Here is a 25,005-nt window from a genome sequence, read left to right as displayed (position 1 = left end):
GGCTTCAGCTCCAACACTGAAAACAAAACTAACACACACCTTGCAGCCTAAAACGAAAGTAAAAAGCTACCAGACAGCCCAGCTCCACCCACACTCTGACATCACTGATAAACACTCATTTCTTAAAGTTACATTTCTTAAACACCCATTTCTTAAAGGTACTCTCGCATGACGAGGAGCAGGAGTCTACCATTTGGCCCATTCAATATAATTAGGGAATCAGCCGAATGTGGCGACCCTGCGCGTGGGAAATGGTCAACAAAATGTCCCGTGGGGCCGCACTCAGAACCCAGATGGGCCGCAAGTTGCCCCCAGGCCGCAGCTTGCCCACCACTGATCTATATCTGAATCTCGGGTACGAATCCTGACATGAAATACTGGTAAACTGATGGGACTACAGCAAAATGTCGAGGAAGGCAGCAAGATAAGGATATAGGATCTTGGAGATAAACTTGGCTGGATTGTATCTGTTGGGGGAGGAGAGGTGTGTGGGTGTAGATCACGTAGCGAGCTCAAGGTACAGCCTCTGGGCTGAGAGCACGTTGCAGAATAACGGTGACAGAATTGCCCTATTCCTGCGCTGCTGAACTTTTCAATGCTGTCATGATGCGGGATCTCAAAGTAAAAACAGAATTGAGGTTGCAAGTCCAACATGACTCTGCTTCAGACCTCCGATACGGACTCAAAACGTTTGTTTCTCTCCCCACAGATGCTGCCAGACCTGCTGCGAGTTTCCAGCATTTTCTGTTTTATCTCGGTATTCCAGCGCCTGCAGTAATTTTGCTTTTATATGGGAAAAAATGAAAGTCAGTTTGCTGGACCAACAATGCAACAGAATTGAGCCCATAACATAGGGCTGTTGATTGTGAGACAAGAAGTGTGATTAGATCAACCTTTCAATCATATTGATTCCTTGGTTCAAATCTAGGGGCTTTTCACAGGAACTTCATTGCAGTGTTAATGTAAGCCTACTTGTGACAAAGATTATTATTATTACTTGGCAGCCACGAGTCTGTCACAAAGCAGCAGCCGAAAGCCACATGTAAATATTAAATCAGCCTCGGGTGGTTTTTGTGACAATGTGTTTTGAATTGTAGAAATCCTGACTTGATTTAATGTCATGAGTTATCGAGTTTGGAAGCTGAATGACCTTCTTGAAGATTTTATCCCCATCTTCCTGATAGAATTTAGCGGTACTATCTGAATAGGATAGAACAGGAGATAGTCAGATACCCGGGCAGAGTTTTGATGGAATAGGGGCAGCAGGGTAGCATGGTGGTTAGCATAAATGCTTCACAGCTCCAGGGTCCCAGGTTCGATTCCCGGCTGGGTCACTGTCTGTGCGGAGTCTGCACGTCCTCCCCGTGTGTGCGTGGGTTTCCTCCTGGGTGCTCCGGTTTCCTCCCACAGTCCAAAGATGTGCGGGTTAGGTGGATTGGCCATGCTAAATTGCCCGTAGTGTCCTAATAAAAGTAAGGTTAAGGGGGGGGGGGGGTTGTTGGGTTACGGGTATAGGGTGGATACGTAGGTTTGAGTAGGGTGATCATGGCTCGGCACAACATTGAGGGCTGAAGGGCCTGTTCTGTGCTGTACTGTTCTATGTTCTATTTCTTCTCTGTAAGCAGTTTCCCTTGATTTGTGTTCAGTGAAACTGGCTTAAAAGGTTTAGAAACAGCTTCTGCAATCTTATGGTCAGATCACGTGACGCCTGAGGCAATGTTTGAAAAATGTTTACATCAAAAAAATGGAGGTGGCGTGAAGCTGGTAGCCGAAGGTTCCTGAGCCATATTTTACCAACCTCCGGGTCGGTATCCACTCCTTCCAAGCCAGAGGCCTCATCCTGCCTGTCTGAGAGGATTATTTTGAACCAGAACTACTGCCACACTTGAATCCCTGGAGCTACGGGCCATCATCCTGTACCTTCTCTCAGCCACCTTTTGACCTTTCCACCCTCGACCCTCCCTCCATCATCTTTCTGTGGCCCACGGACCATCCACCATCAACCTTTGGCTAACTGTTTGTCAATCAAGAGCTGCCCTTCCTCGTCCTCCAATTGCCTCCAGTACCCGCGATCTTCCCCCATCACCCTCTGCCTACCAACCTTCCCTCTGTAACCAGCTTCCTCCCGCTGTCCCCATGGCCACCGCGACCTGACCTCCAACGTTGGGCAGCTATGCCCTGATCTCCCCGGACAGCCCCCACCCGAGCTCCGTGCAATGGCACAGCCTCCCCCGCCCTGGATCAATGAAGTTCCTCATAGGAGAAAAACTGCTCCTACTTTCTGCAAACTCACCAGGCAGACAACCTTGCCTGTTGCACACCAACTTTCCAGCCGTGACTCTGAAGGCCTCCGTTTTCCCCATTCGCTGCTGACTTAATCGCAAAGGTACAAATGAACCTGGGTGGCCGTTTGTTTTCACCACCGAGCAATACAACAAAAATGGAGGCTGTTCGGCCCACAGAATCAGTGCCAGCCCTTTCGAAGAGCATGCTAATGCATTGAAAACCGGCTTTTGTGTTTGCCATCAGGGACCCACCTTTCATCCGCTGCCAACTTCCCAACTTTGGTCCTGCCATTAGGAAGCTGATATTTTGCCCCCTGCACAACAAAGTGCCCCGGCCCACCTCATTTCCCAATGACAGGGTTTCACTCGGTTCTGCACAGCGTATGTCCGTCCTTTTCTCGCTCGAGTTCCTACGTTGAAGCTATTACTTTAACTTGATCGAGTTAGGTTTAGTTTAGTTAGTTCCATTGAATTGAGTCTATTTTAGAAGCCACAAGAATCCCTACCATGCGGAAGGAGGCCATTCGGCCCATCGGGTCTGCACCGAACCTCCGGAAAAGCACCCTACCTAGGCCCACTCCCCCACCCTAATGTCCGTAACATTGATCATGGTCAAACCCACCTTTCCCAAGCATCTTTGGACACTTGGGGGAAATTTAGCATGGCCAATCCACCTAACTTGCACATCTTTAGTTTAGTTAAACTATGTTTAGTTTAGTTGGTTTAATCAATTTAGATGAAATGAAAAATGAAATGAAAATCGCTTATTGTCACGAGTAGGCTTCAATGAAGTTACTGTGAAAAGCCCCTAGTCGCCACATTCCGGCGCCTGTTCGGGGAGGCTGGTACGGGAATTGAACCGTGCTGCTGGCCTGCTTGGTCTGCTTTAAAAGCCAGCGATTTAGCCCAGTGAGCTAAACCAGCCCCAGATCAATTAGTCCATTCAAGAGGCTCCAGTATCCCCTTGCCCCATGTCTGATATACATTCTCTACCCTCCACCCTGCTGGCTGCCTCACTGTTGCTTGAACAACACATTTAGTATCAGGTTTGATTGTTCCAGGAGTTTATTTTGATAAAGATTGCTAATTTACAGCTGCCAGTTCCGCCATTGGGATGTGACATAGAGGTGTTTGGCGAGCAAAAAAACCCCACTTTTTAAATTTTTTCAAACGATATGTTTTCATCAGCTTCCTGAGTGGTTAGTGCAGTAAATACACCACTGATTATATGAACAAGGAAGATCCCTGGTTCTCTTTTTGTCTTCTCCAGATTATTATCTTCAGCCAGTAACAGTGGGCGGAATTCTCACCCCCCCCGCCGGGTGGAAGATTCGCCGGGGCGCTGCGCGCGTCCTGCCACGCCGCCTCGGTGCCTGCACGCGATTCCCCCCCCCCCCCCCTCCCCAAAACCAGCGCGGCGAGAATCACGGCTGGCCACTCGGAGAATCGCCACTTGCAAAAGGCGAGCAGCGATTCTGTGGGCCGGGCGGCCGCCCCAAAACGACATGTTCCCGCCTGCGCCGTCCACATCTGGTCGCTGCCGGCTGGAAATGCGTGGGAACGCTGTGGGGGAAGGAAGGGGGTTCCTGCACCTGGGGGGGGGCCTCCGATCTGGCCCGCGATCGGGGCCCACCATCTTCGTGCGGGGCGGCCTCGGGGAGGACGGCAATCGCGCATGCGCCGGCCGCGTCATTTACGTGGCGCCGCATTTTACGCGGAGCCAAGGCCCAGCGTGCGTAAAATACACAACGCCGCTCCTAGCCCCCCCCCCCCCCCCCCCCCCCCCCCCCCCCCCCCCCCCCCCGGGGGAGGGAGAATAGGGGGCTGGGAGTGCGCTCCGACGCCGGAGTGAAACACTCCGGTTTTCACTCCGGCGTCGGGACTTTGTTTCCATTTCGGAGAATGGCGCCCAGTGGCTCTGAGTCACTCCAGCTAAGCACACCGCTCTGGAGTAGAAGACTCTGGCACACTTGGGGTTCCTGTAGGACTGAGTATAGTAATCGTCTCAAATGACCGTGTTGCCGCTTTCCCCTTTTTGTGGGGGGAGAACTGACTGGTGGGGATTTAATCTGAGGATCGACAGACCTCAGGCGAGGGGAAAGGTTGAGAAGGTGGGCTCTTCATAGATAACCTCCGCCAGTGCGGGAATTGAACCCACCCTGTTGGCCTGGCTCTGCATCACGAACCAGCCGTCCAGCCAACTGAGCTAAACCGGCCCTATGCAGAGTATAGTACGGCCCCCACAGTAATGTAAGAAGGCACATGACCTGGGGTGAGTGTGCCGCTGGCCAGAGCCGTGTTCAGACCTGGAGATGGAGATAGCTTCCTTGCCTGTATGTAGTTAACATACAGAAGACTATGTAGACTTCTTTAATAGGCACATTCTGAAACCAACAGCATTACAATGTGCTCCTGGGAAGAAGACCTCTTGCCGTTGATGGGCCTGTGTTCAGACATTGGAGACTGAACTCAGTCTAGTGGAGTGTAAATGTGAATGAAATCACCAGCAGACTATTCATTTAGCACCATTGTTATCTTTGTAAACTCGCTACTCTCTGATCACAACCGATTTGAGCTACTGGGCCTCCAAAACATGAAGAAGCGACCATCGGCTAAAGGGAGAATAAAGATCATTTTTACTGTGCGTTCAATCCGTTGGTGTTAAATTAAACGGATACCAGTGGGTTTAACGCAGTGACAGATTTGCACTGGTCAAAGTCGTCACTTTGATCTCCTTCCCCAATTAGTTATTCTCCGCCTATAGCAATCGACCTAACAATCTGACTGTTTCTCTTTACTTGCCACACACAGAATTTAAAAAAAAAGAGAACTCGGTATATTTTGGAAATGGGATTTACATTAAAATGAAGAAGCTGCTCAGGAGCAAGTATCTTTTTGAAACATCCTTAAGAACGAGGAATGAGTCATTCGTCATCTATGTGGAGTGTGGTTTGGCGTTCTGCGTATCTGTTCATTTAGTTTGAAGATCCTGTGCAGGTTATAATTTCTTCTAGATTTTTTCAAAACGAGAAGTAATTGCAGTTGAGGTCGGGTTAAATTAACCTGCCAATGTCCACCATTGAGGCCTACACCTGCGGAATAGCCACGTGTAGCATGGTAGCACAGTGGGTAGCACTGTTGCTTCACAGTTCCAGGGTCACAGGTTCGATTCCCGGCTTGGGTAACTGGCTGTTCAGATTCTGCACGTTCTCCCCATGTCTGCGTGGATTTTTAAGGGCTGCGCAGTAGCACAGTGGTTAGCACAATTACTTCACAGCTCCAGGGTCCCAGGTTCGATTCCCGCCTTGGGTCACTGTGCGGAGTCTGCACGTTCTCCCAGTGTCTGCGTGGGTTTCCTTCGGGTGCTCTGGTTTCCTCCCACAGTCCGAAGATGTGCAGGTTAGGTGGATTGGCCATGCTAAATTGCCCATAGTGTCCAAAATTGTCCTTGGTGTTGGGTGGGGTTATGGGGTGGAGATGTGGGCCTGGGTAGGGTGCTCTTTCCAAGAGCCGGTGCAGACTCGATGGGCCGAATGGCCTCCTTCTGTACTGTAAATTCTATGAATCCTCCGGATGCTCCTGTTTCCTCCCACAAGTCCCGAAAGACGTGCTTGTTAGGTAATTTGGCCATTCTGAATTCTCCCTCTGTGTACCCAAACAGGCGCCGGAATCTGACGACTAGGGGCTTTTCACAGCAACTTCATTGCAGTGTTAATGTAAGCCTACTTGTCACAATAAAGATTATAATTATATGAGAACTAGCATGAAAATACTGGCTTCGATGGAATGATGCATCGACAGGAGTCTTCATCTTCTGGAGAAGGGATTAGAAAGGTTAGGACGAGTGGATGGGGAGGAATGTTGTGTCTCACAACGATCATGCTCAAGGACCATAATAGATTCCTTGGCACTATTTTGAAGAGCAGGAGAGTTAGCCCTAGTGTCCTGGCCAATATTCATCCCTCTGACAACATCACAAGAAACAGGATACCTGGTCATTAGCACATTGCCGTTTGTAGCAGCTTCCTGCGCACAAACTGTGTTTCCTACATTACAAAAATATGTCATTGGCTGTAAAGTGCTTTGGGATGTCAGTGGATGGGAGAGGCGCCATATAAATGCAACTCTTGCGTACTTGTTCATTTTTAACCATCTCGTTTTCAGAGTACACATCCTTTTTTGACGATTTGTACCCGGAGCACTTGCGATAAAATAGTGTATATCTAAGACTCAGTATAACCTGGTTACAAACAAAGCTGAGATCCTGAAACAATGGTTATTTCCATCTCGTCATAGGGATAAGTGTTGGAAGATGAGAAAAGTTGACGACCGACAGAAACCAACAGCGGAGATGAGTTGTGAGAGACAAAAGACTTGTATTTATTTGGCGCGGTTTTTTCGACAAAAAACGAAATGAAAAGCTTTCATGGCCCCCCGAGTAAGGAGGAAGAGAGCGAGGAAGAACAAGGAAGTGCTGGATAGGCCATGTGAAGAGCGGCTTGTCCGAGAAATGGATATGGGTGACGAAGCCTCTGGGGGGGGGGGTGGGTTCATTTGGCCTCCGTTCGATCTGATGAATGGGGATTTAGCGATCAGTCGTAATCTCCAGGTCAGAGGTCAAAGTGCAGGCCGCCAATCCCGTACAGAGCTTCCTTTGGGACCGTTTCCTCCTGATGGTCTGGATACCTGATATTTTGCTCTTCTAATTACTCCATTCATGAACGGTAGAAAAACCCTACATTGATTGTCAATGAAATTAATTCGGCGGGATATTCCTACGCCGTGTTTTGCGTCGGCAGAGGTGGCTCGCCATTGGCCAGCAGCAGAATCTTCCGGTTCCGCCACTGTCGACAATTTTTCCCACTGTTCGCACCCTCCGCCGCTGGGAAATCTGTGTGGGCGTCGCCATTGGCGGGACTGGAGGATCCCGGCAGGAATGCGGGAAAATTTCAGCCAATCTCTACCCATTAGTTAAAGAACAAATAGAAATGTTGCAGTGGTTGGCACTGCTGCCTCAGAACGCTGAGGACCCGGGTTCGATCCCGGCTCTGGGTCACTGTCCGCGTGGAGTTTGCACATTCTCCCCGTGTCTGCGTGGGTTTCGCCCCCACAACCCAAAGATGTGCAGGCTAGGTGGATTGGCCACTCTAAATTGCCCCTTAATTGGAAAAAATTAATTGAGTCCTCTAAATTTATAAAGAAAAGAAAAGAACAAATAAAAGAAGAATCTTTAAATATAATTCATGGTTCAAAGACAAGACATTAGTTACTTGTTCTTAGTTTAATAGACAGGAACCAAACCTTTTGGTCCCCTACCAGACAAGCCAGACTTTTGGCCATTCCCTGGGTGATTATTGGAACAGAGGAAGTAGCATCGAATAGGAGAGAAACCGAGTTAGCGTTTCGAGTCGTAAACCCTTTGTCGAAACTGGAAGGAGGGAGAATGTAGAAACTGAAACCAAAAATAGCAACTTTAAGCACAAGACGGCCTGGTGTGTGGGGTGGGAGGGGTGGGAGAGGGGAGGGGGGGTGGGGGGTGTGAGGGATGTTTTGCATTGAGGCAACATGTATGGGATATTTTTTTGAAAGATGGAGGGGGAAGGGTCAAAATCTAAATTTGCCAAACTCCCCATGTGGAGTCCCGAGGCTGCAATGTGCCCAACGGGAAGATGAGGTGCTGCTCCTCCAGCTTGCTATGGGCTTCACTGGGGCATGACAGCGGGCCAAAGTCGGCAATGTGCAGAGTTAAAATGGCATGTGAGAGGAAGGTTTTGGGTGGGGGTGGGGGGGGGGGGGGGGCGCCAGGTCAGGCTTGCTGACCCAGTGCAGGTGTCCCGCAAAGCAGTTGCCCAGTCTGCATTTAGTCTCCCCAACGTAGAGGAGGCCCTGAGTGACAGTATCTTGACTTGAACTTGAACTTTGGAGTATTGAGTGCAGTTCTGGTCACCTCACTATAGGAAGGATGTGGAAGCATTGGAAAGGGTGCAAAGGAGATTTACCAGGATGCTGCCTGGATTGGAGGGTAGGTCTTATGAGGAAAGGTTGAGGGAGCTACGGATTTTCTCATTGGAGCGAAGGAGGATGAGAGACGACTTGCTAGAGGCGTATAAGATAATGAGGGGGGCAGATAGAGTGGACGTTCAGAGACTATTTCCTCGGGTGGATGTAGCTGTTACAAGGGGGCATAACTATAAGGTTCGGGGTGGGAGATATAGGAGGGATGTCCGAGGTAGGTTCTTTACTCAGAGTGATTAGGGTGTGGAATGGACTGCCTGCTGTGATAGTGGAGTCGGACACTTTAGGAACGTTCAAGCGGTTATTGGATAGGCACATGGAGCACACCAGAATGACAGGGAGTGGGATAGCTTGATCTTGGTTTCGGACAATGCTTGGTACAACATCGAGGGCCGAAGGGCCTGTTCTGTGCTGTACTGTTCTATGTTCTAACTGCTATGGGGTCGGAGCCATTAAAGAGCTGACTTTGTATTTGACTCCAGTGCATTGTTGCTCGTGTTACCTACAAGACATTGCCAGCAAACCCACGTCTTGTTGCCGAATTGTGCAACATTCCAGCATTTCCTTTGGCTCGGGCAATGCCATTGGCCAACTTTTCCAACTCTCGATAGAACAAGCCCCCGGGGAAATTACAAAATCGTAGGTGTTTCTTGAACAAACATCCTTAAAATTTATGATTTTGAAAACAGAAAATATTAGAGACACAAAAGGGACAGACGTGATGGGGTGGAGGGCAGGAATGACAGTGCGATGTTTAACGTGTGCGTCATTCTGATCACAGGGTTGTGATGTGGAGCCCAAACCAAATTGTGTAACCCAAACCTTCGCCAAATTCTCAAAATCCATATCCCCTTCAAATATTGATTTTGGAGCCTTCTATCCATTTTTAGTACCTTGCTGCATGTTTTTTTTTAACCAATTGGTCATACTTTAAATGGTACATGTTTCATTAACAAAAAAACAGACTTTGAGTACGTTGGGACAAAGGTAAACTCTGCATGCGAAAGATCTGTATCTATCGAGCCAAACAATGATAGCAGCCACAAACCCAAATCAAATGATGTTTTGGGATCCAGTGTGTGAGTAACTTGAGTCATGGTGACTTGTGGCGGGAGACTTGGGAAGAGAATTGGCTTGCATCTCCCAAAACTCTTCACCACTTCCTGCCTTTGTGTCTGTTTGACTGACTCGGCATTATTACTCGGCATTATTACTCGGCATTATTACTCGGCATTATTACTCGGCAATGTTAATTGGATGTTAAATCAAAACAAAGTGCTGGCAAAGCTCTGCCGTCTTGGCAGTACCTGCGCAATAAAGGTAACATCTCGAATCCAATGTGACCTGAAGAAGCAGCATATTGGACTCGCACGCTTAACTCCTTTTCTCTCTCCACAGATGCTGCCAGACCAGCTGGGTTTTTCCAGCACTTTGTGATCTCGCACTCATTCATTCCCTGTGTTTCTTGGTGCCCCCTATCAAATGGGCCCCTTTATCTTCACCTCAGCGAGGAGAGCCCTGCCAAGGCTGTACTTGCCTCCACTTTGTCTGGCTGACTGCTCATCAGTGCAGGGAGTGATCGGGGCGCCATTTTCAAATGCTACCCCGATCTCTGGACCCTCCCAACGGCCCAACCTACCTGCGAGGGGGGTGGTCCAGCTTCCCTCACCCCACCTCGTATGGGGCAGGACACGCCCCCCCCCCCCCCCCCCCCACCCCCCAGACCCGATCCCTGGTACTTTCCTGCCTGGCCCCCATGCAGTGCCCCTGAAGGCCCAGCAGTGGCACTGGGGCACCTAGGCACTGCCAGGATGCTCAGGTGGCAGTGCCAAGGGGCCCAGGTAGCGGTGGGAGTGCCAAGATACCACCCTGCCCAGAGCCCGACCACCCGAGAGCCTCCGAATGCCTGAGACCTCCACACCCCTCCTCTTCCAGGTGCCGTTACGCCTGGTCCACGTTTGTATGGATTGGTAGTAAATGGCACCAGGGCGAGGACTCCCAGGCGGGAGCGATAACGGGTAATTTGGCATTCCGTTACAACCAAAACTCCCATTCACTCTCGGTGGCACCAAAAATTCCCAGCCACAAACACACACACTCTCTCTCTCCATCTCTCTCTCCATCTCTCACTCTCACTCACACTCTCACTCTCACTCACACACACTCTCTCCATCTCTCTCTCCATCTCTCTCTCCCTCACTCTTTCTCTCTCTCTCTCTCTCTCACACTCACTCACTCACTCACTCTCTCTCTCTCTCTCTCTCCATCTCTCTCTCTCTCTCCATCTCTCTCTCTCCATCTCTCTCTCCATCTCTCTCTCTCTCTCTCTCTCCATATCTCTCTCTCCATCTCTCTCTCCATCTCTCTCTCTCTCTCTCCATCCTCTCTCTCTCTCTCCATCTCTCTCTCTCTCCATCTTTCTCTCTCTCCATCTCTCTCTCTCCATCTCTCTCTCTCACACTCAATCACACTCTCTCTCCATCTCTCTCTCTCTCACTCAATCACACTCTCTCTCCATCTCTCTCTCTCTCTCCCTTTTTCCCTCTCTCCATCTCTCTATCTCTCTCTCACTCAATCACACACTCTCTCTCTCTCTCTCTCTCTCCATCTCTCTCTCTCTCTCTCTCACACTCACACTCACACACTCTCTCTCTCTCTCTCTCTCTCTCTCCCTCTCTCTCTCTCTCTCTCCCCCCCCCCCCCCCCCCCCCCCATCTCTCTCCCTCTCTCTCTCTCTCCATCTCTCTCTCTCACTTTTCAGATAATTGTTTATTCATTTGAGTGTTCAATTATATACGAGTGATGCTCATGAACTGGGAATTTCCTTCTGCTCCTATACCTTGGAGCACATTCTGACGCTGTGGTTGTCGGGACTGGCTTTGCATAACTTCAATGTGTGTCTCTGTAAATAAAAATCTATAAAGTGTGTACCGATTAGGCTCCCGTTTTATCCTGCACTGACAACTCCATTATTATATAAAAGTAATATCAGTAATGATGACCGTGAAACTTAATATCGATCCTCATAAGAACCCATCTGGTTCACTGATTTAGCCTCGTGCTGTAATCCCGATGGTCAATCTAGTTCATGGCGTTGGCTGAGGGTGGAATGTTGGCCAGATGTCCGTGAGAATTTCCTGTTCTTTTCACGTGTGGTCTCATCTGCAAATTGACTTGTCTTCTGACCCTTGCAACTTTCGGCAGATCCGATTTCTGTTACTAACTATAGCTTCCCTCCCAACAACACAGTGGCCAGTTTGCTATCGTGAAGAAATGCTGTGAGAAAAGCTCCGGGATTGAATACGCCGCAAAGTTCATTAAAAAGCGACAAGTCCGAGCCAGCCGGAGGGGATTGAGACGTGAGGAGATTGAGCGGGAGGTCAACATCCTACAGCATCTCCAGCACTCCAATATTATCACCTTACACGATGTCTACGAGAACAAAACAGATGTCGTTCTCATTCTGGAGCTGTGAGTAAAAAAGGATTTCCTTTTCTGTTGTGGGAGGGGGTGTGGGATAAAGAAAGTCTGAACAGGAAGGATGTTATTAATTATCCTGAGCAATGAGTTGCCGAAACAGAAATTCTTTAACGTGGACAATTATTTCTCTTAGCGCTAATGAGCTGCAACCAACCCAGCATCAATACAAAGGCATCGGTCTATAATGTTTAAATAATTAAAAACGTTTAGCATTGAATGTTCTTCCTCATTTTGTCAACTCCCTCTTTTTCTGTCTGTCCCCGTCTCCTGTTTTCAACTTTTTTTTCTTCTCACTTTTTCTCTCTTGTACTCTCTCGCTCTCACCCACTCTCTTTCGCTCATTCTCACCCGCCTGCTCTCACCCATTTTCGCTCGCTCGCGCACACTCGCTCACACCCACTTGCCCTCACCCACTCTCACTTACTCGCTCACGTGCACTCTCGGCCGCGCACACTCGCTCTTACTTGCTCTCTCACCTGCTCTCACTAGCACACACTTACTTTCACCCACTCGCATACGCTTGCTCTCACTTGCTCACTCACACCCGCTCTCACTCGCACACGCTTGCCCTCACTTGCTCACTCACACCCATTTCTCACGAGCACACGCTTTCTCTCTCTCTCTCTCTCTATCTCTCTCTCTCTCTCTCTCTCTCTCTCACACCCTTCTTGTGTTCTCTCTCTCTCACACCCATATCTTGTGTTGCCCTATTATGTATTTTCTTGAATTTTGTTGAATTCCCTTTTCTTCCATGTACTGAATGATCTGTTGAGCTGCTCGCAGAAAAATACTTTTCACTGTACCTCGGTACACGTGACAATAAACAAATCCAATCCCCCTCATTCTCTCAACATACATCATGGCTAAGTAGAGACGCTATATGGTTACTTTAGAAATGAACTCCATGTTCTCCCCGTGTTTGTGTGGGTTTCGCCCCCACAACCCAAAGATATGCAGGGTAGGTGGATTGGCCATGCTAAATTGCCCCTTAATTGGAAAAAATGAATTGGGTACTCTAAATTTATTTTTTTAAAAGAGAAATGATCTCCAGTCTATAATGGGAGTATTTTTTCAGCTTTATATCATATGATTTTTAAAAAAAAACTTTTTTCTTAACTTATAAATTGGTGACCTTGATGTTTATATCTGTGCCCTGTCTGTCTTGGCTCCAGGCTGTGGAACCCCCCCCCCCCCCCCCCCCCCCAAGGTCCTGGGTCTCTGCAACTCCCTCTCCTCCTTTTAAGTCTCACTTCTTTGTCCAAAGTTTTTGGCCTCTTCCTCCTCTCCATCTCTGCACCCACAGTTGACTGATTACAATCCTATTGACAAAGGAAACAACTGCTTGCTGTTGTAACATCTCTGAGTTGTTCCTGTTTCCCATCACAATTCCCCACGTGTAAATGCAAACGTTCTGCAATTGAGGATTCACCAATTCGATATCCATGAAATAGCAACACTCCAACAAAGGTGTAGCAAGTGAGAAATAAACTTTTTGTCAATCAGCAATGTTAAAACCCCTTCCAATCAACGATTGGCCGTCTGCAGCAGGTACCAATAATGAGGGAAATCAGCAGCAACCTGAGCCTTCGCATAGTCTTTTTGACTGCCTCAGCTTAAAATCAATAACTCGATTATGCTTCAGCTTTCAAATGTCAGCAAGAATCTTGCATTGTAGCAATTTTTAAAATGTATTAATTTACGGGGTCCCTGGCTAGGCCAGCATTTATTGCTCATCGCTAATTACCCAGAAGAAGGTAGTATAACCGGTTCTTATAGCTGCTGCAGTCCATGTGGTGTAAGTACACCCCCAGTGCTGCTAGGGAGGGAGTCCCAGGATGTTGCCCCCTGCGACAGTGAAGGAACGGCCGATATATTTCCAAGTCAGGGTGGTGAGTGGCTTGGAGGGGAACTTGATGGTGGTTTTCCCAGGTGTTTGCTGACCATGACCTTCTAGGTTGGAGAGGTTTTGTTAAAAGTTGACATGCATGTAGGCTAGGTGGATTGGCCATGCTAAGTTGCCCCTTGGTGTTCAAAAAAGATGTGTAGGTTAGGTTAATGGGTTATCGGGATAGGGTGGGGAAGCGAGCTTGGGTGGAATACTCTTTCTGAGAGTTGGTGCATACTCGATGGGTCAAATGACCATTCTGCAATGTTGGGATTCTATGATTCTACATAAAAAATGGATGAACACATTTCAGCTGTTAAGGGAAATGTCAAGCTATCGAGGTATTTGAATCTCCTGGCCTTTAATTTTAAAAAAACATGCTGCCGTTTTAAAAATAAACAATGCTTGCTATTTCACTCTATTGACATAAGCCGAAGCGCAAGTCCATATAGGGTTCGTGTTGCATGTCTGATTTCACAGCGTATCATTATCACAATAGTAGACCTGTCAGTTTTCAGTTTGATTGACGGCTCCACGTGGTTATGTCTTTTGAAGTGAGTAAATAAATGTCTCTTTTTATAAGGGACCAAGCAATTGAATGAAATGTTTGTTTTAATAAAGGATTATGTAGTTGAAGGGATGTAAACCTAGTAAATATTTTAATTTTAACCTCATTCATAAAAACCAAAGTCTATAATAGTGTGTGTGTGTGTGTGTCACAGGTTTACCTCCGTTTAGTTAACACTAAATTAAATTATTACTATATTAACTTCTGCCCCAGTCTCCTTGTGGGAGCTGCCATGAAAATTGGACAGAAGTATTTGGGGGATAAAAACCCAAACTTTAACACTCGATTTGTTCCACTTACTTCATGGTTTCATTTAAGATAATTGAAGGACTTTTGGGTGTTTAATAAGGACAGGGGGAATTCACACCCAGTAAAATAAGAACAGTGTTTTATTTACACAACTGATATATACACACTATCCGCTAAACTCGTACCGGGCGCGTCCTGGTTGGTGCTTTACTTACTCGACCTTGAATACGTTGGTTAAGTGAGATACCCCGCCTCTGGCGGGGCAGGTTGTACTCCGCAAGGGGCCCGGGGAAGGAGAACATTCCCATCCCGTACGGGATATTACAGGGTAAAAACCGGAAACCAAGTTGATTTGTTTACTGTTTAACATATTGAGTGACCGCCTCTTGCGGTGTAAGATTCTACAACTTGTTAGTAAAGGGCGGCACAGAGGCACTACGGTTAGCACTGCTGCCTCACAGCACCAGGGACCCGGGTTCAATTCCAGCCTCGGGTGACTGTCTGTGTGGAGTTTGCATGTTCTCGCCGTGTTTGCGTGGGTTTCCTCCGGGTGCTCCGGTTTCTCCCCGCACAGTCCAAAGGTGTGATGAACGGTATTAATAACTGCCGTAAATGGTATGTGACCTTTAATACCTTGCCCCTTTAAGAGGCTTGGAACCCTGGGGGACTCCGCCTCTGGCTACGCCCCCAGGAAACGGTATATAGGATAAGGCTCCATGTGGCGAGCACACTTCTCTCGGATGCTGTTCGGTTCTCTGTAGATTTAAAGCCTTTTGATTACCGACCTCGCTCTCGCGTCGTAATTGAGGGTGCCTCAGTGGGGTTGCGGGATAGAGTGAGGGGGTGGGCCTAGGCTCGGTGGAGATTCAATGGGCCAAATGGCCTCCTTCTGCATTGTAGGTATCTACGGTTCCTAAGGGAAGGAACGTTCGACTGATTTTCAACTAACTGAATTCTGAGAAATAGAGAGGGGGAAAAAACAGTGGAGACCAAACTCGATGAGCATCACCTGAGGAATGTTATTGGGTAACATGTGCCCAGGGCTAAGACTGATGGATTGCGTTTGACAAAATGCTTCAGCTGCTTTTTCCTGTCTGTGATGGTAAGGTTGAATAAGATCGACGTAATCAGGGGAATTTTAACTAGGGTGCAGGTCAAATGGGCGCGTTGAGGAACCGTTGCCACCAAGCTGTCTTCCAGATTTTACTGAGACAGGACGAGTGGGAGGGTGGGGAGCGATGGTGTCACGGGAGGTTCAACTGTGGCCAGTGGATTTCCCAGCCCTGACCCACGGGTCGTCGGCCTGCCCTGGTGAGCTGAGCCCGTCGTTGCAGGAAATGGGATAAGTTTGGCCTCCGTGGGGGCCTTCCTCGCCGTGGCCAAAACAAAAAACTGGCAACGTCCCGTTAAATAGCAGTCGTTCCGGGCAGCACGGTGGCGCAGTGGTTAGCACAACCGCCTCACGGCGCTGAGGTCCCAGGTTCGATCCCGGCTCTGGGTCACTGTCCGTGTGGAGTTTGCATATTCTCCCCGTGTCTGCGTGGGTTTCGCCCCCACAACCCAAAAATGTGCAGGTTAGGTGGATTGGCCATGCTAAATTGTCCCTTAATTGGAAAAAATAATTGGGTAATCTAAATTTATATTTTTTTAAAAATAAATAAATAAAAATAGTAGTCGTTCTCGACGTCACAGCTTCGAGAATCACCCCCGCTAAACGCCCGATAAATCGCAACCGCTGAGGGGTCTTTGCCAGGGTGGATGTGGAGAGGATGTTTCCTCTTACGGGAGAATCTAGAACCAGGGGTCACTTGTTTAAAAATAATAATTAAAGACCGACCAGAAGAATTTTTTTCTCGCCAGTGCTGCGTCTTTGGAACTCTCTTCCTCCTAAACGTGGCGAGAGCAGAGCCTTTGAATGTTTTCCAATTCAGAGGTAGATGGATTCTTGATAACAAGGGGGTGAAAAGGTGACGGGGGGGAGGGAGGGAGGGAGGGGGGTGGATAGGCAGGAGGTTACAATCAGATCCTCCATGATTGAGTGTCACCTGCTACCGCCCTCCTCATTTTTGCGACTTTTTTTTATAAATGTTTTAATTGGGTTTTTGGACAAGTTATAATTACCGTTATGTACACAGAATAAGAAACATATATCTTTATATATACACATATTTAGAAGAGAAGGGCACACCCCAACATAGAATACAATAAACTATGAAATAGACTAACTGGTGGGATACTGTGCACCAGCTCGACAGCGGCAGCTCTGTGCATCTGGCCGAATTATTTACACCACGTAAGTTCGCGACTGTTTGCGGGGTGGGGGGAAGGCGGGTGCAGGGGTGGCGGGGACTGGGGGGGGGGGGGGGGATATACATTTGGGTGCCGGGGAGATAACCACAGTGTGCGACACCTAGCCGGGTCGCGTGCCGCTGTCGCCCGCCTCTCCCGGACGGTTCTCACCGCCGTCTCCCGCTCGCCTCCGCTGCTCCTCCCGTCCTCCATCCCCAACCTCCTCGTTCCCCGCTCCTGGAGATGTCATGCACGTTTTGGCACCCCGTGCCCTCCTTCCGGCTCCCGTTTCCCTGCCCCCGCCCCCTCCCGCTGCTTCTCCTCTCCTGTCCCCCCCTCCCTCCACGGTTCGCCCCTCTCTCCTCAAGTTCAGCTGTCTCTCTTCCTCCCCCCCCCCCCCATGGTTCGCCTTTCTTTCTTCAGGTTTAGCCGCTCCCTCCTCCCAGTCCCTCTCTCCCATTCATGCCTTGGCTACCCTCCCCTGATTCTTGACTATGTTCCCCTGATTCTTGGCCACCCGGCTATTCTTCCTCTTGTTCGTTGGCCACAAACGGGTCCCGGAACAGTCGCGTGAATGGCTCCCACGTTCTGTGGAAGCCGTCGTCCGACCCTCGGATGGAGAATTTGATTTTCTCCATTTGGAGAGATTCCGAGAGGTCGGACAGCCAGCCTGCAGCTCTGGGCGGTGCTGCTGACCGCCAGCCAAACAGGATTCTACGGCGGGTGATCAGGGAGGCAAAGGCAAGGGCATCTGCCCTCCTCCCCAGGAATAGATCTGGCTGGTCCGAGACCCCGAAGACCGCCACCCTATCGGGCATGGCTCCACCCTCACCCCTACCACTTTGGACATAGCCTCGAAGAAGGCTGTCCAGTACTCCACCAGTATGGGGCAAGACCAGAACATGTGGGCGCGGTTGGCCGGGCCTACTTGGCACCGTTCACATCTATCCTCCGCCTCCGGGAAGAAGTTACTCATACGGGTTCTTGTTAAGTGGGCTCTATGTACCACTGTTAGCTGCGTCAGGCTGAGCCTTGCGCACGTGGAGGTGGAGTTGACCCTATGCAGTGCTTCGCTCCAGAGTCCCCATCCTATCTCAATCCCCAGGTCCTCCTCCCATTTCCTTCTTGTTGCGTCCAGTACGGTGTCGGCCCTTTCTACCAGTCGGTCATACATGTCGCTACAGTTCCCTTTCTCTAGGATACTTGCGTCCAGTAGGTCTTCCAGTAGCGTCTGTCGTGGCGGTTGTGGGTACGTCCTTGTCTCCTTTCGTAAGAAGTTTTTGAGCTGCAGATACCGTAGCTCGTTCCCCCTGGCTAGCCGAAATTTCTCTGTCAGTTCGTCCAGTGTTGCGATCCTGCCGTCCGTGTATAGGTCCCTGACTGTCAGTGTCCCCCCGTCCTGCCTCCACCTTTTGAAGGTGGCGTCAGTCAGTGCTGGTGTGAACCTATGGTTGTTGCAGATGGGAGCCTTGTCAGACATTTTTGGTCAGGCCAAATTGCTGCCGCAGTTGGTTCCAGGATTGGAGGGTGGCTGTCACCACCGGGCTGCTGGAGTGTTTTTTGGGATTTGTGCGACCTTGATCTAAAATGGATGATGCAGGGGTTTCTGCCAGCCCCCCCCCCCCCCCCCCCCCCCCTCCCCACCGCCCCCATTTAACATCACTCCAATGTTCCGAACCCAAGTCATGTGAAAGTGCACGGTTGGGTCCTGGCCCATCTACAACCTGCCTTCCTGTAAAGTCCATTGTATTCCCAAGTGTTTCGCAATCATTGCACCACTTTTTAGTACCGTCTCTTGTTTTTTTACGGGAGAAGGTGGGAGCCTGTTATCTCTCTCGGAGCAAGATAAAATATCAGACCTCGCACACCTCTTGACTATTAATTACACAATGATATTGGAATGGAATGTATGGAATCGGTAACAAGGGATGCCGAGGAGTTGACACATTTTGCTGAACTATTGCTCTCTGACTGTAATAAAATAATCCAGGAAAGGGAAGGGCCGCTTCGTGTAATTTCTTGCTCAACTGACAAAGCTCACCTTCCTCATGCTGTTAGGGAGCCTATACCTGTTTAGCTCAGTCGGCTGGACAGCTGGTTTGTGATGCGGAGTGAGGTTCAATTCCCGTAAGTGGGTTCAATTCCCGTACTGGCTGAGGCTATTCATGAATCATAGAATTTACAGTGCAGAAGGAGGCCATTCGGCCCATCGAGTCTGCACCAGCTCTTGGAAAGAGCACCCTACCCAAGCCCACACCTCCACCCTATCCCCATAACCCAGTAACCCCACCCGACACTCGAGGGCAATTTTGGACACTGAGGTCAATTTAGCCATGGCCAGTCCACCTGACCTGCACATCTTTAGACTGTGAGAGGGAACCGGAGCACCCGGAGGAAACCCACGCACACACTGGGAGAACGTGCAGACTCCGCACAGACAGTGACCCAAGCCGGGAATCGAACCTGGGACCCTGGAGCTGTGAAGCAATTGTGCCAACCACTATGCTATCATGCTGCCCGAAGGCCCTGCCTTCTCATCCATGCCCCTCGCCTGAGGTGTGGTGACCCTCCGGTTAAATCACTGCCAGTCAGCTCTCCCCCCTCAAAGGGGGGAAAGCAGCCTATGGTCATCTGGGACTATGTCGACTTTACTCTTACCCGTGCAGTTGGCACCTCAACTGCAAATAATAAATAAGCGAATTGTTATTTATCATAGAATTTACAGTGCAGAAGGAGGCCATTCGGCCCATCGAGTCTGCACCGGCTCTTGGAAAGAGCACCCTACCCGAGGTCAACACCTCCACCCTATCCCCATAACCCCACCCAACACTAAGGGCAATTTTGGACACTAAGGGCAATTTAGCATGGCCAATCCACCTAATCTGCACATCTTTGGACTGTGGGAGGAAACCGGAGCACCCGGAGGAAACCCACGCACACACGGGGAGGATGTGCAGACTCCGCACAGACAGTGACCCAAGCCGGAATCGAGCCTGGGACCCTGGAGCTGTGAAGCCATTGTGCTACCCACAATGCTACCGTGCTGCCCATTTATCCTGCCTTTGCTGCTAACACCAACCCTCGGTGATGAAATAACTTGTTTATTTTGTGACATATCTAGTTCAGTATAACGTGCATCTAATGGTGCAAATATTACACGGTAATGTTTAGTACAAATATTGCTTTTAAGATAATGGGAGGGAGGGGAAGTGGTGACCACACGATGGGTGGAGAATGAAAATAGGTCTTGGTTGTTATTTGAATTCTCAGATAAGAATATTGTGAGGGTGCTGAAATCATCTCGCCCATGGTGCAGCACGGTAGCATGGTGGTTAGCAGGGCAGCACGGTAGCATGGTGGTTAGCATCAATGCTTCACAGCTCCAGGGTCCCAGGTTCGATTCCCGGCTGGGTCACTGTCTGTGCGGAGTCTGCACGTCCTCCCCGTGTGTGCGTGGGTTTTCTCCGGGTGCTCCGGTTTCCTCCCACAGTCCAAAGATGTGCGGGTTAGGTGGATTGGCCAGGCTAAATTGCCCGTAGTGTCCTAAAAAATAATGTTAATGGGGGTTGTTGGGTTACTGGTATAGGGTGGATACGTGGGCTTGAGTAGGGTGATCATTGCTCGGCACAACATTGAGGGCCGAAGGGCCTGTTCTGTGCTGCACTGTTCTAATTCTAATAAACCCTTTACAATATATTTTTGCAGCAATTTCCATTTACATAATCGGGAGATGAGGAACCGACCAAGGAGAGAATTTTAAATTAGATTTTTTTTCTTTTCTTGACAGGCGGAGTGAGGGCCAGATGAGTAGTCCCCGTTGTGGGATAGCATATGGGAAGCAGAATTTAGCATGAGCTGGAAGTTAGGAATGTTCGAGGATGGGGAGTCCTCCAGGGGAGCATTGGAATACTCGAGTCTAGCAACTACCGAGGTTTGAGGTGCAGGTGATCGGAGGCCAGGGAGGTGGGGAAACCTACCAGATGATCTTCGTTAGTGGAGTGGATATTAAAGTTTAGCGTTCAGCTTAGGCTAAGATTGGATATCAGCGGCGCCCAAAGTTTGATTCAACCTGTCCCAGTGGCCAAGGAGGGGGGGGAACTGGAATGGAATCAATGGCAACAATATAAGGAGATTGTTCTGGGGATCGAAGACATTGGGTTTGACCTTTCGGGTAGGCTTAGCTCAGTGGGCTAGACAGCTGGTTTGTGATGCAGAACAAGGCCCGCAGCGTGGGTTCAATTCCTGGACCAGCTTACCCGAACAGGCGCCGGAATGTGGTGACTAGGGGTCTTTCACAGTAACTTCGTACTTGTGGCAATAAAAGGTAATTATTATTAAATGGAGGGAATTATTGCTCAGCCGGGTCTGGATGTTGGACAGGCAACCTGACAGAAGCCAAGGCAAAGCAGAAGGGATGGTTTCACCAGCCTCCCATGCAGAAGCTGATCAATAATGGGGCTGGATTTTGGCGGCCGAGGTGGATAACTCGAGTCAGGAAATTTCCGACTCGCTGGACCCACGTGGGCCGGAATGGGCCATTTTTCGCTTCAGGGCCTGGGGTGCAGGATAGAATCGGGCACATCGGCCAAGCAAGTCGAGCTTGGACAGCCATAGAACAGGTGAGAGCTGAGGGGGGCTGTCTCAAAGGCCCGTCTCAGTTCTCTGGGATTTCATTCTAGTTGGTTTGGAAGTTATTAGGACCTCCAGGACTCATCTCCCCCCTGCCCACCTGTTGTGGAACCTCTATACCAGGGGTGGGCAAACTTTTCCGTGCAAGGGCCACATTCAGAAATTCACAATTTTAAAGGGCCGCATAGTATATTAAGTAAAATAATTAATATTTAAAATAGCCAAAATAAAAGGTTTTTAAAGAAAAAAAAGCAATTAATTTTTATTAATTAATATTTTAAAGTAGAAACTTTACATGAAACACATTTATTTGAAAAACAAAGTAATTCCGTTTAAAGAAAAAAAAGCAAATAATTTTTATTAATTAATATTTTAAAGTAGAAACTTCACATGAAACACATGTTGTGCCGAGCAATGATCACCCTACTCAAGTCAACGTATCCACCCTATACCAGTAACCCAACAGCCCCCCCCCCCCATTAACCTTAAAATAAAAAATAAAAAAATGTTTAAAAAAATTTTTTTTTTAATGACTTGATCTTGGTGGGCCGCATAAAGACCTTTGGCGGGCCGCATGCGGCCCGCGGGCCGTAGTTTGCCCACCCCTGCTCTATACCCTCAATACAAACTCCATGCTAATTCATGCCTCCACCCCTCCCCATGGCTCCTCATCACCCAAACCACCTCCACAGCCACTTCCTCAGTAGTCACCATGGGCAGATCTCAGGAGCCATGTGGCTAATACAGCACTCACTCCTATATACCTTGATGGTGAACAAGCCTCCCATTCAAGAAACGTTTTCCTCCAGTGGACAGCCTGTTGTAGATATAAACAAACCTCCATTCAGTAGCCAATTAAAGACAGCTGCTCCTTTAATAGCTTCTTTAAACTGTCAATCAAACTGAACAGAATCCTCTGCTGAACTAATCATAGGTTTTGAAACTTGGCCAGTCATTCATAATGATGGCCCTTGGGGTAATGTCAACAAAGAGCTCTATTGAGACTGCGCAGCCGGCCTTACGTTTTTTCTAACCTGTACCTGTCAATTAAATCAACCAACCAGCAGAGGGCTACAATCAGACGGATTAGAGCAGAGCCAAGTCGAGGCAGCCCCTTTGGACTGGATGGTGATGTCTATGCCGTTTGTCGTGGCTCACACAACGCACCACTGGGGAACCTGGAGGGGGGGGGGGGTCGCCTTCATCAGCACCAGAAGATTCCATCCAAAATCGGGGGGGCGAAAGATAAAATGTGGCAAGGATCTGGCATGGTAGGATCGCTTGAAGATTGGACGGAGAGGAACAGATTGAAATCACTGAGGATGTAGTGTTGAGAGGCTGAGGGACGAAAGGAGATCCTGGTGAGAAATTCCAGCCAGCGCTTGGGAGCTGCGGACAGTAAAACGTGGATTTTAAACGGTGGCATGTGAGAGTACCTTTTAAGAAATGAGTGTTTAAGAAATGTACCTTTAAGAAATGGGTGTTTCGGCGATGTCAGAATTGGGATGGAGCTGGGCTGTCAGTTTTTTACTTTTGTTTTAGGCTGTTTGCTGCAGGGTGTGCTTTAGTTTCATTTTCAGAGCTGGATAGCTGCAGTCACAGCCAGAAGGTATATTAGTCTCTCTCTCTGTAATCTAAAAACTGTAAATCGATCCTGTGGTGATTTAAAACTAATAACTGCTCTCAGTAGTGACTTTAACCTGATGTCCTTCTGGTAAAAGGTATTTTAAGTCTTATGGATGTTGAAAGGAATTAAAGGATTACTTAGTGTTACATTCTTTGGGGGTTAAAAGGTGTGGGCCGGGTGAACTCCATGATACACTTTGGGGTTCTCTAAACCCTGGCCCATAACAAGGGGATCCAGACAGGATGAATCCAGGTGAGACATCGCTGCACGGATGCACATGTGTCGAAGCTGCTCTGCTATCTGTGCAGAGGTACATCTCCCTTCAGTGGAGAGCGTGAAGATGAACAGACGGGATGCTGCATTCTGCGTTGCTTTCCTCACAAGAGGGAGGACATCCTATCGACGATTCCAGACCTGGTGCCCAGCAGGGAACCACCTTCCCAGGAATCCCAGTTCCCCTGCGGAGAAGACCCAGTTTGTGCCATTCTGCCCCCCCCCCCCCCCCCGCTACAAAATGACCAGTTTTAAGCGACCGCAGATTGCTCAGAAATAACGTTGCATCGCCTCCTGTCGGAAAATCATCTGCCTGTTTTGCAGCTAAAATATTTGTGCTAATAGCTACCGTAGGCTGATGCATTTTCTCAACGACTTGGTAAACGGGCAGCGTTGTTCAGTCCTGTAACTGCAGTTTGCTGCTGATCTTGGGGCTTCTAGCCCCTCTGCAGGGTGGGGGGGGGGGGGGGGGGGAGGGGGGGTTAAATGTCGTGCTGGGACTTGCTGTGTGATTGGCAACTAAAACCAGCTTGACTTCTTTTTCCCTTATTTGTCGGAGCATGTCTGTCTGTCTGTCTGCTGCCGCATCATTAACCGAGCCGTGACTGTGAGCCAGCGATGATTGTGATCTGTGTGGGTGGGATGTGCGGCAATAAGCAAAATCGACATGTTCTTAAATGAGATGGTGTTGACGTTTTTCACATTGATGGTTAAAATGCGGTGGTTTGTTTTAGTTTTGGTGTTCACGTGAGATGCAACCATAGACTCCTTACAGTGCAGAAGGAGGCCGTTGAACCCATCTTGTCTGTACTGACCCTCTGAAAGAGCACCCAACCTAGACCCACTCCCCCCCCCCCCCCCCCCACCCTATCCCCGTAACCCCACCTAACCTGTACATCTTCGGACTGTGGGAGGAAACCGGAGCACCCAGAGGAAGCCCACGCAGACTCTGGGAGAACGTGCAAACTCCACTCAGTCACCCGGATCCCTGGCGCTGCGAGACAGCAGCGCTAACCAGTGTGCCACCCTGCAAGAAACGTGTGCTGGTCCAGGCATTTGTTGCAAAACAAGAAGTGACAGATGACACTTTGCTGACACAGCCTTGGAATTTGGAACAGAAACACATTGTGGCATTTGCAGTACAAACAATGGGAGCGGTTCACAGTCAGCCTGGTGCCCTCAAAGTCGAAACAATAGCAAGGGGTTCGTTGTGCAGAGAAACGTTTGGACGTCACAACAGCATAGTGGTTAGCATTGTTGCTTCACAGTGCCAGGGCCCTAGGTTCGATTCCCAGCTTGGGTCACTGTCTGTGCGGAGTCTGCTCGTTCTCCCCGTGTCTGCGTGGGTTTCCTCCGGTTTCCTCCCACAAGTCCCAAAAGACGTGCCGTGAGGTGAATTGGACATTCTGAATTCTCCCTCCGTGTACCCGAACAGGCCCCGAATGTGGCAGCTAGGGGCTTTTCACAGTAACTTCATTGCAGTGTTAATGTAAGCCGACATCTGACAATAAAGATTATTATTTAAAAAGTTTTGCCTGTAAGTGAAAGCATATTGGATCATTCCTGCCTTTAATGAAAAATGCCAGGAGTGTTAAATGTGGGCCTTGGTGAACGCACATCCGAAATGGACAAAGTTTCAGGCCAACACTTTACAAAGACAACGACACAGCTGAGCAACTTGACAACATCAAAACCAACAGAAAAA

At 49.0% G+C, this 25,005-nt stretch overlaps 1 protein-coding gene across 2 annotated transcripts in view; it reads left to right on the top strand.

Annotated features, from left to right (window-relative positions):
- dapk2b (death-associated protein kinase 2b) overlaps positions 1-25,005 on the top strand; it is a 172,353-nt gene that overhangs the window by 87,158 nt on the left and 60,190 nt on the right. For both annotated transcript variants that reach the window (XM_038784219.1, XM_038784218.1), the window contains exon 3: positions 11,550-11,771. In XM_038784219.1, coding sequence (XP_038640147.1) covers positions 11,550-11,771 — 222 coding nt within the window. The remainder of the gene's footprint in view (positions 1-11,549; positions 11,772-25,005) is intronic.

Source organism: Scyliorhinus canicula, chromosome 24 (assembly GCF_902713615.1).
Source record: "Scyliorhinus canicula chromosome 24, sScyCan1.1, whole genome shotgun sequence".
Taxonomy (NCBI): domain Eukaryota; kingdom Metazoa; phylum Chordata; class Chondrichthyes; order Carcharhiniformes; family Scyliorhinidae; genus Scyliorhinus; species Scyliorhinus canicula.
Note: the sequence above shows the minus strand (reverse complement) of the source record. Positions and strands in the feature narration are given on the sequence as shown.